Source organism: Pygocentrus nattereri, chromosome 6 (assembly GCF_015220715.1).
Source record: "Pygocentrus nattereri isolate fPygNat1 chromosome 6, fPygNat1.pri, whole genome shotgun sequence".
Lineage (NCBI taxonomy): Eukaryota > Metazoa > Chordata > Actinopteri > Characiformes > Serrasalmidae > Pygocentrus > Pygocentrus nattereri.
Genome location: NC_051216.1, coordinates 7,129,774 through 7,149,807, shown reverse-complemented (window position 1 = coordinate 7,149,807; position 20,034 = coordinate 7,129,774). Strand labels below are relative to the sequence as shown.

The 20,034-nt window shown below is 42.1% G+C and overlaps 1 protein-coding gene across 4 annotated transcripts in view; it reads right to left on the bottom strand.

The window, feature by feature from the left end:
- Positions 1–20,034, bottom strand: part of cerkl (ceramide kinase-like) — a 138,759-nt gene that overhangs the window by 44,443 nt on the left and 74,282 nt on the right. For all 4 annotated transcript variants that reach the window (XM_037539079.1, XM_037539080.1, XM_037539081.1 and 1 more), the window contains exon 5: positions 7,746–7,888. In XM_037539079.1, coding sequence (XP_037394976.1) covers positions 7,746–7,888 — 143 coding nt within the window. The remainder of the gene's footprint in view (positions 1–7,745; positions 7,889–20,034) is intronic.

The window sequence follows — 20,034 nt, the reverse complement described above, 5'->3', positions numbered from 1 at the left end:
CCTACATACTGCACTACGTAGGAATTTAAATACTAATTCCTGCAGCCCAAAATATCACAAAAAATGGTCATTTGAGATTCATCCACATTCAAACTTGACAAGCAGTCACTATCAGACAGCAGAAGCTAGAATTTCTAAACATCACGTTACACAGCACACTATTTAAGGAGTACGGAGCCGTTTGGGATTCAGCCTGGGTTTGATGCTACTTCAGCGCAGCAGCGTAAAACTTTGGGAGAGTCTGTTCAACATAAATGATGAACTAACCTAACTTTGTGTAAATAGAGCTCAATATAGAAATATGTCCACATATGCAGTCGAGACTGACGCGGCTTTTTTCTGAATTTCTACAAACACCATTTCATTTTATAGTAAATGAGTTTGGGCTGGTTTATGTTTATGAACAGACGCCTACAGATCAACATAGTAAAGGAGCTCATCTGTGATCCTGAGTTTAAAGCCAGTTTTTATTCAACTTCAACTTGGAACTAAGTTGTAAATAAATCTGAAACTGAAACTTTGCTTGTGTGTAAAAAGTGATTTCAGAGCCACTCGGTTCTCCCTGATGGAAACTGTTTACCTTCAGTGTTTTGTGCTTCTGATCATTTTAATAGACGTCAGCGTCACTAATTAATGACGTTCTATTAAAAGACTGGTTTACCAAGAGAGACGCTGGAGGACTTTCACCTGAAATGAGTTCATGAAGCCAGTCTGGTTATAAAAATGATAACAGGACCAGATCAGAGCCAGAATTACTCTTTTAGTACTTTTACTTTATACTTAAGTACATTTGAAGGGAAATACTTTAGTACTTTTACTCAAGTGGAGGTCTAAAGGGAGGAACTTCTACTTTTACTGGAGTGATATTTTACCTTGGGGGGTCTCTACTTTAACTCAAGTACATGGTTTGTGTACCTCGTAAACCTCTGCTAGCCAGACATCACTACACCACTACTGTTGTTAGCTACATTAATCTTGCAGCTCCAGTGCCAAACTAAAGCAGTAAACATGTCTTGACAATCATGACTGAGCCGATTTGTTTTCCTGCTGAGCTTTTCCTTTAAAGACGATGAAGCTGGTCTGAACGCCGAGCGTAAGAACAAAGAGCCGTAACCAACCCTCCTGTGCTCTGGAACGACGTGAGCCTGGAATCACACGTCTAAACCTGAGAGAATATTTGTGTATGTGAGGGTCTTTTTTCACCACATTTGTGACAGGAAACTGTTTACAAATACCCCCCGTGGGACTGGACACTAATGAAGAGAAGCAGTGACCTCGTCCAGCAAGCGGCAGATTTGGAGGGTTTCCATCTCTCTCAACAACAGCACTCCATTTTACTGCACTCGAAATGACAAGTGAAGGTCAAAGTCTTGGCCCAAAAATCACAGCCTGCTCTCCTCTACACACAGCTGCCTATACAGAACTGTAATGACTTAATGTTAGAGAGAGAGAGAGAGATAGATCTTGGTGTTGTTGGTGGTGGTGCTGTTGTTGACAGTGTTGTTGACAATGTTGTTGTTGTTGGTGTTGTTGTTTATGGTGTGGTTGTGGATGGTGTCATTGTTGTTTAAGGTGCTGTTGTTGTTTATGGTGCTGTTGTTGATGGTGGTGTTGTTTATGGTGCTGTTGTTAATGATGGTACTGTTGTTGTTAATGGTGCAGTTGTTGATGGTGCTGTTGTTGTTTAAGGTGCAATTGTTGATGATGTTGTTTATGGTGCTGTTGTTGTTTATGGTGCTGTTGGTGTTTTTTATTGTGTGATTGTTGATGGTGCTGTTGTTTAAGGTGCTGTTGTTGTTGGCATTGTTGTTGTTCTTGTTGGTGTTGTTGTGGTTGATGGTGCTGGTGTGGTTGTTGATGATGCTGTTGTTAAATGTGCTGTTGCTGTTGTTGATGGTGCGGGTCAGTTGTTGATGGTGCTGTTGTTAAAGATGCTGTTGTTATTGGTGTTCTTTTTGTCGATGGTGCAGTTGTTGATGGTGCTGTTGTTTAAGGTGCTGTTGTTGTTGTTGATGGTGCTGGTGCAGTTGTTGATGATGTTGTTTTTTAAGGTGCTGTTGTTGTTGGTGTTGTTGCTGACGGTGCTGTTGTTGATGGTGCTGTTGTTGTTGACAGAGTTGTGTTGACAGTGCTGTTGTTGTTGACAGTGTTGTGTTGACGGTGCTGTTCTTATTGACAGTGTTGTGTTGACGGTGCTGTTGTTGACAATGTTGTGTTGACAGTGCTGTTGTTATTGACAGTGTTGTGTTGACAATGTTGTTGTTATTGACAGTGTTGTGTTGACAGTGCTGTTGTTGTTGACAGTGTTGTGTTGACAATGCTGTTATTGACAGTGTTGTGTTGACAATGTTGTTGTTATTGACAGTGTTGTGTTGACAGTGCTGTTGTTGTTGACAGTGTTGTGTTGACAGTGCTGTTGTTGTTGACAGTGTTGTGTTGACAGTGCTGTTGTTATTGACAGTGTTGTGTTGACGATGTTGTTATGACAGTGCTGTGTTGATGGTGCTGTTGTTATTGACAGTGTTGTGTTGACAGTGCTGTTGTTATTGACAGTGTTGTGTTGACAGTGCTGTTGTTGTTGACAGTGTTGTGTTGACAGTGTTGTGTTGACAGTGCTGTTGTTGTTGACAGTGTTGTGTTGACAGTGCTGTTGTTGTTGACAGTGTTGTGTTGACGGTGCTGTTGTTATTGACAGTGTTGTGTTGACGATGCTGTTATTGACAGTGTTGTGTTGACAGTGATGTTGTTGTTGACAGTGTTGTGTTGACGATGCTGTTATTGACAGTGTTGTGTTGACAGTGATGTTGTTGTTGACAGTGTTGTGTTGACAGTGCTGTTGTTGTTGACAGTGTTGTGTTGACAATGTTGTTGTTGACAGTGTTGTGTTGACGATGTTGTTGTTGACAGCGTTGTGTTGACTGTGCTGTTGTTGATGATGGTGTTGTGTTGACGGTGCTGTTGTTATTGACAGCGTTGTGTTGACGATGCTGTTGTTATTGACAGTGTTGTGTTGACGGTGCTGTTGTTGTTGATAGTGTTGTGTTGACGATGCTGTTGTTATTGACAGTGTTGTGTTGATGATGCTGTTGTTATTGACAGCGTTGTGTTGACTGTGCTGTTGTTGATGATGGTGTTGTGTTGACAGTGCTGTTGTTATTGACAGCGTTGTGTTGACGATGCTGTTGTTATTGACAGTGTTGTGTTGACTGTGCTGTTGTTGATGATGGTGCTGTGTTGACAGTGCTGTTGTTATTGACAGCGTTGTGTTGACTGTGCTGTTGTTGATGATGGTGTTGTGTTGACAGTGCTGTTGTTATTGACAGTGTTGTGTTGACGGTGCTGTTGTTGTTGATAGTGTTGTGTTGACAGTGCTGTTGTTATTGACAGTGTTGTGTTGACGGTGCTGTTGTTATTGACAGTGTTGTGTTGACTGTGCTGTTGTTGATGATGGTGTTGTGTTGACAGTGCTGTTGTTATTGACAGTGTTGTGTTGACTGTGCTGTTGTTGATGATGGTGTTGTGTTGACGGTGCTGTTGTTATTGACAGCGTTTTGTTGACTGTGCTGTTGTTGATGATGGTGTTGTGTTGACGGTGCTGTTGTTATTGACAGCGTTGTGTTGACTGTGCTGTTGTTGATGATGGTGTTGTGTTGACGGTGCTGTTGTTATTGACAGCGTTGTGTTGACTGTGCTGTTGTTGATGATGGTGTTGTGTTGACAGTGCTGTTGTTATTGACAGCGTTGTGTTGACTGTGCTGTTGTTGATGATGGTGTTGTGTTGACAGTGCTGTTGTTATTGACAGCGTTGTGTTGACTGTGCTGTTGTTGATGATGGTGTTGTGTTGACGGTGCTCTTGTTATTGACAGCGTTGTGTTGACTGTGCTGTTGTTGATGATGGTGTTGTGTTGACGGTGCTGTTGTTATTGACAGTGTTGTGTTGACTGTGCTGTTGTTGATGATGGTGTTGTGTTGACGGTGCTGTTGTTATTGACAGTGTTGTGTTGACTGTGCTGTTGTTGATGATGGTGTTGTGTTGACGGTGCTGTTGTTATTGACAGCGTTGTGTTGACTGTGCTGTTGTTGATGGTGTTGTGTTGATGGTGCTGTTGTTATTGACAGCGTTGTGTTGACTGTGCTGTTGTTGATGATGGTGTTGTGTTGACGGTGCTGTTGTTATTGACAGCGTTGTGTTGACTGTGCTGTTGTTGATGGTGTTGTGTTGACGGTGCTGTTGTTATTGACAGCGTTGTGTTGACTGTGCTGTTGTTGATGGTGTTGTGTTGACGGTGCTGTTGTTATTGACAGTGTTGTGTTGACTGTGCTGTTGTTGATGATGGTGTTGTGTTGACGGTGCTGTTGTTATTGACAGCGTTGTGTTGACTGTGCTGTTGTTGATGATGGTGTTGTGTTGACGGTGCTGTTGTTATTGACAGTGTTGTGTTGACTGTGCTGTTGTTGATGATGGTGTTGTGTTGACGGTGCTGTTGTTATTGACAGCGTTGTGTTGACTGTGCTGTTGTTGATGGTGTTGTGTTGACGGTGCTGTTGTTATTGACAGCGTTGTGTTGACTGTGCTGTTGTTGTTGATGGTGTTGTGTTGACGGTGCTGTTGTTATTGACAGCGTTGTGTTGACTGTGCTGTTGTTGTTGATGGTGTTGTGTTGACGGTGCTGTTGTTATTGACAGCGTTGTGTTGACTGTGCTGTTGTTGATGGTGTTGTGTTGACGGTGCTCTTGTTATTGACAGTGTTGTGTTGACTGTGCTGTTGTTGATGATGGTGTTGTGTTGACGGTGCTGTTGTTATTGACAGCGTTGTGTTGACTGTGCTGTTGTTGATGATGGTGTTGTGTTGACGGTGCTGTTGTTATTGACAGTGTTGTGTTGACTGTGCTGTTGTTGATGATGGTGTTGTGTTGACGGTGCTGTTGTTATTGACAGCGTTGTGTTGACTGTGCTGTTGTTGATGGTGTTGTGTTGACGGTGCTGTTGTTATTGACAGCGTTGTGTTGACTGTGCTGTTGTTGTTGATGGTGTTGTGTTGACGGTGCTGTTGTTATTGACAGCGTTGTGTTGACTGTGCTGTTGTTGATGATGGTGTTGTGTTGACGGTGCTGTTGTTATTGACAGTGTTGTGTTGACTGTGCTGTTGTTGATGATGGTGTTGTGTTGACGGTGCTGTTGTTATTGACAGCGTTGTGTTGACTGTGCTGTTGTTGATGGTGTTGTGTTGACGGTGCTGTTGTTATTGACAGCGTTGTGTTGACTGTGCTGTTGTTGATGATGGTGTTGTGTTGACGGTGCTGTTGTTATTGACAGTGTTGTGTTGACTGTGCTGTTGTTGATGATGGTGTTGTGTTGACGGTGCTGTTGTTATTGACAGCGTTGTGTTGACTGTGCTGTTGTTGATGGTGTTGTGTTGACGGTGCTGTTGTTATTGACAGCGTTGTGTTGACTGTGCTGTTGTCGTCTCTCTGATTGCTTTGGCAGAGCTGTTTGTAAAGCAGTCATGCCAACAAAGCCCATTGAACCTGACTGAACTGAACTCAGCTGAATGAAGGAGGCTCCTTCACAGACACACTTGAAGGCAATTAGCTCGGCGAGCGGTCGGGCCACTCCCAGACCCGGCTGTGATTAAATCAATTTGATAATGATACACCCGCACAGTGCTGTTATGAGCGAGCTGTTTGTTTTCGCTAGAGGAGCTTCACAACACAATCAGACTAAATCAATGTGACAGGGGAGGATATGGAGGTGTAGGGTGCTGCTGGGTAATTTTGGGGAATTGTTTTCACTGGAGGAATATGAAGCCTTCACTGATTTTGCATGCAAGACAACAGCAAGTGCCCATCACACTACAGGCCAGTGCTGCACTCCTGTTTGGGGCTTACTGAAGGAAAAGTTCACACACACATCTTCTAAGCCGTTTCTCCTACTGGGTCACGGGGGTGGAGCCAGAACCTATCCCAGCTGTCATTGTGCGAAAGGCAGGATACACCCTGGACAGGTCGCCAGTCCATCGCAGGGCAGGAAAAGTTCAGTGAAAATGAAATCAAATGCACGCAGTTTATACTCTTATACCAAATACAGATGACCAGCCAAGACATCTGAAGAGTCTGAAGTGCAGCTTAGGAAGCTAACAAGCCATGGAGGTTTATACCCCACCAATTAGCATGGTGCTAAAGGTGTGAACGTCTAAATCTATACACTGACACTGTGTGACACACTCATCAATAAACATGCACTACAGTATGGACAACATACTGTTTTAACTATGCGTTTTATGTACTTTAATTCATTTTCATAAATCACAGAATGTCTCGCTCTTTTTTAATCTTTAGTATGTTTTGGCAAAAATTCTCAACTTTGAAGGTGCCCCTTTTGACCATGTTCAGCCATTTTTATTTGCATTTTAAAGATCTTTGTTGCACAATTACTGTTTTTTTAATGTAACACTATCAGAAAAAATAACATCTAAACGTTATGGCACACTTAATATTTTATGTTTTATTTTCTAAATATTTCATATTTTTTAAACACAAAAACAAAAGAAATGGCTCAAAATTACTTGGAAAAAGTCTGGTTCTATTAACTCACATTAAAAGTCAAGTATATATATATTAATATATATATATATCAATGGAACCAGAATTTTTTCCAAGTACTTATAGGCCGTTCATTTTGGTTCATCCATTATAAAATTTACATACAATGTAAAGCCCAACAGACGTTTTCAAATTATGTCAAAAACTGGAAAGCAATAAAAATGGAGATGCAAGGTTTTGTGTATATATATATATATATATATCTACAGTGCTGAGTGAAAGTTTTAGGCATCTAAGCACATTTGTAACCAGTTTCCCTCAGCAGTGAGTTTATCACAATATACATTAGAATAAAGTCGCATTCATAATTCAAATAAACAGAAAAACAATAAAAAGCAACAAGAATTTCTTGGGTCCATATTTTTCCTTGACACCTTCACAGCCGCCACAGAGACTCGTTAATATCATCAATTACATCATGAGCTCAATTTACTGAGCACTGATTGGTCAAACCAGGAGCTGCTTTTTAACTGCATATAATTCTGGGCTTCCTCGAGGAGAGGCTTGGAGACGGGTAAACACACCAACATCCAGAAAATCACTGTTTATTTTATATATATATATATTTTTTTTTTTAAATATTTTTTATATTTTATATTTTATATTATATTAACACTTTTCTCAGCAAAAAAACACAAACTACACAAATAAATAGATTTTGAAAATCTGTCTTGGGTGCCTAAAACTTTCACACAGTACTGTATGTATATATATATATATATATATATATATATATATATACACACACACACACACACACACACACACACATTCTGCTGTGACTCAGTTTTGATCTCATTTGGTCTTGGGGCTTGGCTTGGATTTCAAAAGTTGGCCTCAATTGCAGCTCCAGAGCAAAACTAAGGAAGCAAAGCAGCCTGAGCTGAGACTGCATTTGGAGTCAGAGTGAAAGTTGATGTGTTGCCTGTTATTATAAAGATTTTAAAGATCTGAAGAATCTGCTGTTCTGAAGTGTGACATCCATGATTCATCCATATACTCTCACTTCTGAGAGCACGGTACAGGGTGTGTGTGTGTGTGTGTGTGTGTGTGTGTGTGTGTGTGTGTGTGTGTGTGTGTGTGTGTATGTGTGTGTGAACAGCTGCTGGAGATTCAGAGGGTCACCACCCAGACCCCTCACCTGCTGGGATTACACCCAGAGGAAGTGCTGCTTGGACAGGCATGAAGATGGAGTCTGTGTCCCTCCCAGCATCCATCTGGGCCCGGAGCAGCAAACCATGAGCAACTTCAGCTACAGAACCATCACCACCCACACACACCACGCTGAGAGAGGGAGAGAGAGAGAGAGAATAGAGAGAGAGAGAGAGAGAGAGTGAGAGAGAGAGAGATAGAGGGAGAGAGAGAGAGATACAGAGAGAGAGAGAGAGAGAGAGAGAGACAGAGAGAGAGAGAGAGAGAGAGACATACATGTAAAAATGTATTTTGCTAATAATTTCTATTAAAATCTCCACTTTAACAGCTTTTCTTTTCTTATTCTTTGATCATTAAAACTTTTTTTGTAATCAGAGACTTTAATGTGTGAATGTTTGCAGTCACATCTGTACAACTTACTGAACAAAGGGGGGGTGTAGAGAGAGAATTAGAGAGGGAATGGGGACAGTCAGAAAGAGAGATAGAAAGAAAGAAAAGGAGAAAGAGGGAGACATTAGAAAGAAAGACAGAATTATCAAAAGAAAAACTGAAAAAAAAGATGATGGAACAAGAAAGAAAGATAATGAAGAGAGAGGACGGAAGGAAAAGAGAGAAAAACAATAAGATAAATGTTTAAAGGTGAGAGAGAGTTGGAGAAAGAAAAGAGAGACACGGGAGAGAGATGGAGAGAGAGAGAAAGAGAGACAGAGAAAGAAAGGGATAGTGGAGAGAGAGCGACAGTTACAGAAACTGAGAGAGGACATAAGAGAGAGAGAGCTGGGGAGAGAGAGGAAGAAAGAAAGACAGTGATGAAAGAAAGAAAGACAGAAAGACAAAAAGAAAGAAAGAAAGGAATAGTAAAGAAAGAAAGAAAGAAAGAAAGAAAGAAAGAAAGAAAGAAAGAAAGGAATAGTAAAGAAAGAAAGAAAGGAATAGTAAAGAAAGAAAGAAAGAAAGAAAGAAAGAAAGAAAGAAAGAAAGAAAGAAAGAAAGAAAGAAAGAAAGGAATAGTAAAGAAAGAAAGAAAGTAACAAAGAAAGAAAGAAAGAAAGAAAGAAAGAAAGAAATGAACAATGAAGAAAAAAATGAACAGTAAAGAAAGAAAGAAAGCAAGCAAGAAAGAAAGAAAGAAAGAAAGAAAGAAAGAAAGAAAGAAAGAAAGAAAGAAATAGCAGAGAAAGAAAGAAAAGGACAGTAGAGAAAGAAAGAAAGTGACCAAAAAAGAAAGAAAGAAAAACAGGAATGGTAGAGAAAGAAAGAAAGAAAGAAAGAAAGAAAGAAAGAAAGAAAGAAAGAAAGAAAGAAAGAAAAAGAAAAGACAGTGACCAAAAAAGAAAGAAAGAAAGAAAAACAGGAATAGTAGAGAAAGAAAGAAAGAAAGAAAGAAAGAAAGAAAGAAAGAAAGAAAGACAGTGACTAAAAAGAAAGAAAGAGGTAGTGGAGAGATATGGAAATAGAAATAGAGAGTGAGACAGACAGACAGACAGACAGGTTATTTACACCCTGAGTGTAAATGTTTTGATGCTCTATAGAACTTCATCATCATTCCATCCCGTTTTTATATGTTATCTGTGATAACGATGTACTGAAGTGGTCGACGTGTTGACGTTATCTGTCTGTACATATGATTAAAACAGTCCTGCATGCATGACTTTATTAGAGAATCCATTTCAATTAAAGGATAATTCCATTGTACGAGCTGAAGAGCGGATTACGCTCTGAGAGAGACGAGTACATTAATTGAGAAACGTCCTTTATTCTGTGAAAAAGTGTCTCCTCTCTGCAGCGAAATCAATCATTAAGAACGTCTGAGCTCGCTAATCTGCTTTTAAGCACATCACTAATAAATGAACAGAGCCCAGCAAAGCAGATTACACTGATTTCAGAAATGCCTTTTTGACAGAACCTCCCGTCTCTGCTCCCGTATCTGCTCCCGTCTCTCGCTCGGATTTAGATTTAGCTTCACATCGAGCACAAGCAGCTTTGAGTGTGTAAATCCAGCAGGTGACTCAAGCTGAGCCCTTAGAGGAGCAGCTGCTTTTATTAGTGTTAAAACATAATAATTATTTATAAAACTCTTTGTACAATCACAGGGTCACTTTACAAAAGTAGAGACAACTTTACAGCAGTCAGAACGTTTATGAAGTCTATGGAGAACACTGAAAAATACACTCTAGTTCCTCAAACTCTTAGAGAGCTTCTCTTTTTGAGCCTTGGTTCCTTTCCGTGGTTCTTCCTCAAACTCTTAGAGAGCTTCTTCTTTTGAGCCTTGGTTCCTTTCCGTGGTTCTTCCTCAAGCTCTTAGAGAGCTTCTTCTTTTGAGCCTTGGTTCCTTTCAGTGGTTCTTCGTCAAACTCTTAGAGAGTTTCTCCTTTTGAGCCTTGGTTCCTTTCAGTGGATCTTCCTCAAACTCTTAGAGAGCTTCTTCCATTGAGCCTTGGTTCCTTTCAGTGGCTCCTCCTCAAGCTCTTAGAGAGCTTCTTCTTTTGAGCCTTGGTTCCGTTCAGCGGCTCCTCCTCAAGCTCTTAGAGAGCTTCTTCTTTTGAGCCTAGGTTCCGTTCAGCGGCTCCTCCTCAAGCTCTTAGAGAGCTTCTTCTTTTGAGCCTTGGTTCCTTTCAGTGGCTCCTCCTCAAACTCTGAGAGAGCTTCTCCTTTTGAGCCTTGGTTCCTGTCACTGGTTCTTCTTCACGGTCTAAGTGAGTTTCTCCTTGGTTTATCTCAATGAGTGTTCCTCATGCTTTTAGAGATGTTCTCCTTCTGAGTCTTGGTTCTTCTCAGTAGTTTTTCCTCAAACTCTTACTCGATCCACATTTCTGAACAGGTGGATTCGAGTCAGTATCTGTTGCTGACCTACACTTGGGTGTATAAAAGGGTTCCCAGGAGCAACACAACAGAAGAACCACTATTATTTCCCTGAAGAACTTTTCAATGGACGGTTCTTTAACATTACATTGAAACCAGTCACCTGAGGGTTTATTCAGGAAACAGAAGTCATCGCTCCGAGCAGTGCTTCTTTTCTAAGAGGGCATATGAACAGAATTTAACTGAACTGTTCTTGTTTCAACTCCACACACCTGCAAGAAAACACTGAAGCGTGCATGGCTGCGGTCGCCAAGGACCATAATCGAGAGCTCTGCTTTAAACCCACCCTTTTAGAAAATGGGTGACCGAAGGTAAACAGTTTAATCACCGCTGAGCAGGACACCTTGATGGTTTGAGAGAGTGTGTGTGGAGAGGGGGCTGTTCCACCTCCTAAACACTCGCCACCTGCTAAAAGAACCGCTTGATCAGCGGATGTGCCTTATCTTAAAGTCTAGAGGCCGCAGAATGGATTAAACGGCCTTTCTCAACAAAGCTGGAGCTGGTTGATGACTTTGATCAGAATGAATAGAAACCTGACCGCTCCTACTGTGCCTGGAGAGTTTGGTGTGTGAAGTTTGGTTCTCTGGTGTAGCACAGGAGCTACAAGGCTCCATAAGCCAGCTAAAGAATGAATATTTAGAAGTGCTTGTAGGCTTCATGCAATTCTTTTACACATGTGTATTTCTAAAGAATTTAGCACAATTACTCAGACTGTACATTTATTAAATGACAAAACACGTTAATTCACAAACATTTACTGTCATCCAAACTGTATTAAACAGTAGTCACCGAGTCTCATTACAGGAAACATGTAAACTTTAAAGACTAATGTGAAAGAAATAAACCGAACTTTATAGATTTCAGCTCAAATTCCCTGCTTTAGAATTTCTATTCACTCGTAACTGAACTGCTAATTAAAGCACATGCTACCCATCATGCCAGTTAGCCAGCTAACGCTATCAGTCACTTCATGCCATGCTAAGATATCGAGGTCACCTACAGTTACAGAAACCATGAACTGCTGAGTTGAATATTAATGGAATACAACTTTATATACAGGTTCACAATAAATCCCTCCCACTGTTTATTTAATCTACCTTTTGTACCTGTTACCATGACAGCAGACCTAGAAAGGATGCTAGCTAGCTAGCTCGCTGGTGTTTGTCTAGAGAATCTCTCAAAATAAGCAAAATGAAACATTCATATTTGGTCAAAAACATCAAAAACACAAATTAGGTTCATGCGCATCAATATTTCATTGTAGTTGCACTGAATAACAAAGGATGGCAGGAGATTGTAAAAATAAAAATAGCCATTTGATGTCCAGCTGAAGCAGTTTCCTGTTTGATTATGCGTTTCCTGTTACTATTGCACATTTGCACTGCCTCCTAATAAGATTTAGAGGAAAAATCTAAAAGGTCTTATACAATTCAGTTAAATCAGTTTTGGATTTATCCAAATTGGGTTGCTTCTAATGAATATAATATGTTTCTATTAAAAAAATGTAATATATTGGCTTAATGTTTATGATGGCCATAAATCATCGTTTTGAGTGTAGTTTATATTCTTCAAATAGAAATCCTCCCCAGGACTTACTTCCAAGTGCCTCGCTTCTCAAATTAGAACAAAATCATTTTTACTTTCTTTGAATTTATCACCTCTGACAGCCACCAAGAGAGATTAAGATAATATAGGAGTGAGTTCTGTGAGGCCAGGTTGAGATGGTTTGGACATGTGTTGAGGAGGAATAGTGGATATATTGGTCAAAGAATGCTGGAGATGGAGCTGCCGGGTAGAAGGAGAAGAGGTAGACCTCAGAGAAGGTTTATGGATGTAGTGAAGGTGGACATGGAGATGGTTGGTGTGAAAGTAGAGGAGGCAGTGGATAGGGCAAGATGGAGGCAGATGATCCGCTGTGGCGACCCCAAAAGGGAGCAGCCGAAAGAAGAAGAAGAAGAAGAAGAAGATTACTGCAAACCCACTGCAGCGCAATAAATGACTTCCACACTGCAGCAGAGCCACAAGAAGACAAATACTGGGTTCTAGGACTCTGTGCAGGCCAGTCCCCCAAAACTGCCCCCATCAGATAAACAGCACTGAAAGCTTTGATCTCTGAGAGAGAGGAGAAGATCAAGCTGCTTCAGATCTGAAAACATCCACAGGTGTTTCTGTCCATCCTTCCACTGTGAGAAGACCACTCAGTGCTGTGGGTCTGAAAGGACATGTAGCTGATCAAGAAGAACCTCACTGAGAAAAGGAGACGGACACACCAAACAAAGAAGCTGAACGATGGACTGACCGCCCCAGAGTCCAGACCTCAACACCACTGAATGGCTTTGCTTACTTCAGAAAATCAACCAGCTTCTAAGACTGAACTGGTAAAACGTCCCTACAGATTTCTGATGTCTCTTGAAGGGTGATCTCTGACTTTTGCACAGGTCTAGGTAGACTCAGAGTAACTCCAGCTGAACATCAAAAGCAAATGAAGCCCCCTGTGTTTGTGTCGCGAGTGGCTGGAGGGCACTGGCAGCAAAAGCTCCACAAAATCACGGCTTTTCAGTGTGAGGTGCTGATAATTACCATTAATGTGTGAGAACAATGAGTTCAGTCATAGCAGCAGTGACACCTTTTTAACCTGCCTATTGTGCCACTCAAACGCACACACACACACACACACACACACACGCAACTACAGCGACTGTGTGTGCGTGCATTTCACACGTCACGACCTTGTGAGAAATGTATCCAAAATAGCTCAGTTCCATTTAAAAGGCCAGAACAGTTACATTACTGAAGTAATTAATGAGTTATGATCTATTAATGAAAAATGTGTGATATTACCTTTTCAAACTTAATTCTTCCGAGGTTAATTAACCGAGCAGAGAGATGGAGAGATAATCTGTGTGTTTGAGTGTGTGTGTGGGTGTGTGTGGGGGAGGGTAGGAAAAGTGTTGCTGTCTGCCGAGCTAAGTAGAACATTTCCTCTTCAGGAAGAAGACAATGAGATATTTCTTCACTTCTTTTTTCCAGAAGCCTTTAGCGATGTGTTGATGACAAGCAACGCTTTTATCCCCCATCTTTAACAATCACATTACTGCAAACCCACTAAACCAGCCATTAGGGCCACTACTTCTGGTGTCAGTCCCAAGCCCGGATAAATGGTGAGGGTTGCGTCAGGAAGGGCATCCGGCGTGAAACTTGTGCCAAAACTATCATGCGGATCACAAATATGATTGCTATACCGGATCGGTCGAGGTCCGGGTTAACAACGACCGCCTCCGGTGCTGTTGACCAGCAGGGTGCCGGTGGAAATTGGACTACTGTAGGTCGAAGACCATCAAAGAGGAGAGGAGGAAGGCGGGTTAGAAGGCAGCGAGAGTGAAGGAAAGGCAGGTGTGTGGAGGTTAGAGTAGGGACTCTGAACATAGGGACAATGACTGGTAAAGGCAGAGAGCTTGCAGACATGATGGAGAGAAGGAAGGTAGATATTCTGTGTGTCCAGGAGACCAGATGGAAAGGAAGCAAGGCCAAGAACACTGGAGGTGGATTCAAACTGTTCTATCATGGTGTAGAGAGGAAGAGAAATGGAGTAGGGATAAACCCTAAAGGAACAGCTTGGGAAAAGTGTTCTGGATGTAAAGAGAGTGTCAGACAGGATCATGAGCCTGAAGTAGGAGGTTGATGGTGTAATTTTGAATGTGGTCAGTTCATATGCACCACAGGTTGGTTGTCAGTTAGAGGAGAAAGAGGAATTTTGGAGTAAGATGGATGAAGTGGTAGATGGTGTCCCTAGAGAGGAGAGATTAGTGATTGGTGCAGACTTCAATGGACATGTTGGTGAAGGGAACAGAGGGGATGAAGAGGTGCTGGGTATGTATGGTGTGAAAGACAGAAATGCGGAAGGTCAGATGATTGTAGATTTTGCAAAGAGAATGGAAATGGCTGTGGTGAACACGTATTTTCAGAAGAGGGAAGAACACAGGGTGACATACAAGAGTGGAGGGAGGTGCACACAGGTGGATTATACCCTTAGCAGGAGATGCCACCTAAAAGAGATTGGAGATTGTAAAGTGGTCCCAGTGGAAAGTGTAGCAAGGCAGCATAGGGTGGTTGTCTGTAGAATGAGGTTAGAAACAAAGAAGAGCAAGAGAGTGAAGACAGAGCCAAAGATTAGATGGTGGAAGCTGAAGGAGGAGGATGGTTGCAGGCAGTTCAGGGAAAAATTGCAACAGGCCCTTGGGGGCAGTGAGGAGCTACCTGAGGACTGGGAAACTACAGCTAAGGTGGTGAGAGAAACTGGCAAGAATGTGTCGGGTGTTTCGTCTGGTCTGAGGAAAGATGACAAGGAAAGTTGGTGGTGGAATGAGGAAGTCCAGGAGAGTATTCAGAGGAAGAAGGCAGCTAAGAAAAAGTGGGATAACCAGAGAGATGAAGGAAGTAGGCAGGAATACTGTGAGGCTAGTCGCATAGCGAAAAGAATGGTGGCAAAGGCAAAGGCTCAGGCCTATGATGAGCTGTATGAGAGGCTGGACAGAAGGAGAAGGAGTAAAGGACTTGTATCGTTTGGCTAAACAGAGAGAAAGAGCTGGAAAGGATGTACAGCAGGTTAGGCTGATAAAGGATAGAGAGGGAAATGTACTAGTGAGTGAACAGAGAGTGTTGAGTAGATGGAAGGAGTACTTTGAAGAACTAATGAAAGAGGAAAACAAGAGAGAGAGGAGGACAACGGGGGGAGAGATAGTGGATCAGGATGTGCAGAGAATTAGTAAGGTGGAAGTGAGGGCAGCTTTAAAAAGGATGAAAAATGGAAAGGCAGTTGGTCCAGATGACATACCTGTGGAGGTATGGAGATGTTTAGGAGAGAAGGCAGTGGACTTTTTAAACAGGTTGTTTAACAAAATCCCGGAGAGTGAGAGGATGCCTGATGAGTGGAGAAGCAGTGTACTGGTCCCCATTTTTAAGAACAAGGGTGATGTGCAGAGCTGCAGTAACTACAGAGGTATAAAGTTGATGAGCCACACCATGAAGGTATGGGAAAGAGTTGTTGAACTAAGGCTAAGGCAAGAGGTTCAGATCAGTGAGCAGCAGTTTGGTTTCATGCCCAGAAAGAGCACCACAGATGCAATTTTTGCGTTGAGAGTGTTGGTAGAGAAGTACAGAGAAGGTCAGAAGGAGCTACATTGTGTCTTTGGGGATCTAGAGAAGGCATATGATAGGGTGCCAAGAGAGGAACTGTGGTACTGTATGAGGAAGTCAGGTGTAGCTGAAAAGTATGTTAGGGTGGTGCAGGACATGTATGAGGATAGTGAGACAGTGGTGAGGTGTGCAGTTGGAGTGACAAATGGTTTCAAGGTGAAGGTGGGGTTACATCAGGGATCAGCTTTGAGCCCCTTCTTGTTTGCAATGGTGATGGAAAGGTTGACAGATGAGGTCAGGCAGGAGGCTCTATGGACCATGATGTTTGCAGATGACATTGTAATCTGTGGTGAGAGTAGAGAGCAGGTGGAAGAGAATCTGGAGAGATGGAGGTTTGCACTGGAGAGGAGAGGAATGAAGGTCAGTAGAGACAAGATGGAATACATGTGTGTGAATGAGAGGGAGGCAGGTGGAAAGGTGAAGATGCAAGGAGTAGAGGTCGTAAAGGTGGATGACTTCAAATATCTTGGGTCAACCATCCAGAGCAATGGACAGTGTAGAAAAGAGGTGAAGAAGAGGGTGCAGGCAGGATGGAGTGGGTGGAGACGGGTGTCAGGGCTGATGTGTGACAGAAGGATAGCAGCAAGAGTGAAAGGGAAGGTCTACAAGATGGAGGCAGATGATCCGCTGTGGCGACCCCTAAAGGGAGCAGCCGAAAGAAGAAGAAAAGGAAGAAGAAGAAGAAGAAGAAGAAGAAGAAGAAGAAGATTACTGCAAAGCCACTGCAGCGCAATAAATGACTTCCACACTGCAGCAGAGCCACAAGAAGACAAATACTGGGTTCTAGGACTCATGTATGTATGCAGGCTAGTCAAGTTCTTCCACACCAGACTCGCTCATCCATGTCTTTATGGACCTGAACAGGAAGGGGCCGTCCCCAATGTGTTCCCACAAGGTTGGGAGCGTGAAATTGTCCAAAATCTCTTGGTGCTGAAGCATTAAGAGTTTCTTTCACTGGAATTAAGGGGCCGAGCCCAACTCCTGAAAAACACCCCCATACCATTATCCCCCACCAAACATTACACTTGGCACAATGCAGTCAGACAAGTACCGTCTCCTGGCAACCACCAAACCCAGACTTGTCCATCGGATTGCCAGACGAAGAAGCGTGATTGATCACTCCAGAGAACACATCTCCACTGCTCTAGAGTCCAGTGGAGGCACTTTACACCACTGCATTCCATTGCATTGCACTTGGTGATGTCTCTTCGCTGTCCTTGAGCTGATCTGGAGGCCACATGAAGTTTGGAGGTCTGTAGTGATTGACTCTGCAGAAAGTCGGTGACCTCTGCGCACTATGCCCCTCAGCATCTGCTGACCCCACTCTGTCATTTTACGTGGCCGACCACTTTGTGGCTGAGTTGCTGTCGTTCCCAATCACTTCCACTTTGTTATAATCCCACTGACAGTTGGCTGTGGAATATTTAGTAGTGAGGAAATTTCACAACTTGTTGCACAGGTGGCGTCCGATCACGGTACCACGCTGGAATTCACTGAGCTCCTGAGAGCGACCCATTCTTTCACTAATGTCTGTAGAAGCAGTCTGCAGGCCTAGGGGCTCGGCTTTACACACCTGTGGCCATGGAAGTGATTGGAACACCTGAATTCAATGATTTGGATGAGTGAGGAAGACTTTTGGAAATATAGTGCATGTAAATTGATTTTTTATGTGAAACACTGTTTCTTGCAGGCTATTCTTGCAGCCTAGTTTCCAAAATTAGATTGTATGGTCTGTGGAGTAACCGGTTTTCCTTACAACTTTATTAATATTTACATACTACATCTCAAACTCTATTATTTAAAATAAACAATGACTTTGTGCTCGGTTAACAAAAGGCCCTGCAAAGAAAATCAAACCTCTAGGCTCAAAAGCAGCAGATGCTGCATGACAGCTCTACAGGATTATCCTGTTTTGCAAACAGCACAAAGAGATTTTGTCGCCCCAGTTTAAGTAGCTTAGATATCCTCACCATGACTTAACAAGTGATTTGTCATGCAAGCAGAAAATTAAGTTTTGACAGAACTGCCAGAACAGCGCTTTCACAAATCTCCAAAAATCAGTTTTGTTGAACAAGAATTCAGAAGAAACACCGATTTTAAAGTGGAGTACAAGCATTATGAGGTCTAGAGCAATATTCAGTCACCCATCCAAATCACTGAATTCAGGTGTTCCAGTCACTTCCATGGCCACAGGTGTATAAAGCCGAGCCCCTAGGCCTGCAGACTGCTTCTACAGACATTAGTGAAAGAATGGGTCGCTCTGAGGAGCTCAGTGAATTCCAGCGTGGTACCGTGATCGGACGCCACCTGTGCAACAAGTCCAGTCGTGAAATTTCCTCACTACTAAATATTCCACAGTCAACTGTCAGTGGGATTATAACAAAGTGGAAGCGATTGGGAACGACAGCATCTCAGCCATGAAGTGGTTGGCCACGTAAAATGACAGAGCGGTCAGCAGATGCTGAGGGGCATAGTGCGCAGAGGTCACCGACTTTCTGCAGAGTCAATCACTACAGACCTCCAAACTTCATGTGGCCTTCAGATCAGCTCAAGAACAGCGTAGAGAGCTTCATGGCCCCTTCCTGTTCCAACATGACTGCGCACCAGTGCACAAAGCAGGTCCATAAAGACGTGGATGAGCCAGTTTGGTGTGGAAGAACTTGACTGGCCTGCACAGAGTCCTGACCTCAGCCCAATAGAACACCTTTGGGATGAATTAGAGTGAAGACTGTGAGCCAGGCCTTCTCGTCCAACATCAGCGTCTGATCTCACAAATGCGCTTCTGGAAGAACGGTCAAAAATTCCCATAAACACACTCCTAACCCTTGTGGAAAGCCTTCCCAGAAGAGTTGAAAACTGTTATAGCTGTAAAGGGTGGGCCGACATCATATTAAATGCTATGGATTCAGAATGGGATCTCACGCAATTTCATATGCGTGTAAAGCCAGACGACAGAATATTTTTGGAAATATAGTATGTGTGTGTGTGTGTGTGTGTGTGTGTGTGTGTGTGTGTGTGTATATATATATATATATATATATATATATATATATATATATAAAACGTGGCCTGCATGAAAGTTCTTGCATGTTTTGTATTTTCTTGCTTTCTTTTTTTTCAATAGCAAAAATCTATTTAATACATTGGAAAATTTATTTAAACACACGTTACACACATGACGACACATGCAGTACTATGTAAAGTTTTAGAGACTTGATCAAATTGTAATTAAAATGAAATATAAGTCATAAAAAATATTTACTCCAAAAAAATTGATTGTTTGTATGTAAATATGTTTCTTTAACCATTTCCAAATCTCTCTTTGAGGATACTTCATAGTTTTATTCATAATTATCATCCAAACTTGGTTTATCTAAACAATCCTATATAAAGTTAATAAATCCATGCGATGTCAGTGGTGCAGTGAGGAGTCAGAAACCAAACCTGTGCTCTCCTAACCAGCTCACGATACCAGCTACATTTGTGAAAATAACCAATTCTTTTCCCTTTTAACTCTAATGAAGTTTGTTTTCATTTATTCTGATGTTGTGTTTTATAAGCAAAGACATTCATTACCTGGGTTCTCCGAACAAAATATTTCTCCATAAAACATGCGAAAATGTCCAGCTAATGAGTCGCCAGCTAGCTGTTTTGCCACTCTGGCACTCAGCTGACTATTTTGGCCACTTGAAATATAAACTATGAACACTTTGTAGGTCTATTTAATATCATGTAATTCAATGTTCTTTTAATACACTCAGTCCAACCTACGCTTTTAACACTAGGCGCTGTTTTAAAATGAAGGTGTGGAAATTTCCTGCTGGATCTCTTTATAGGTACTGTAGGAGGATGATGAAGAAGCAGGAGAGGAAGAACAGGAGGTAATCACTGGCGGGGTGGAGGATCACGAGCTGGCCCCTCCCTCACCTGTTCCATCTGTCCCTCAGCTCAAGTGGCAGCCAAGGCCAGAGCTGCGGGAGAGCTTCCTTAAGCCCAGAGCACACAAACACCAACACACACACACAAACATTTACCAATAAACCCACCAGCAAGCACCCATAACCACCAAGCTCCAGTGAGGCTCACCAAGAAACACCACCAAAGGCCTGTAAACTACAAAAATGTCTACCAAAAACACCAACAAACTGATCAACAAACACTGTGAGATTTCAGGAGTTTCTAAAATGTTCTCCCCAATTTAAAGTGCTTCATTACTTCAT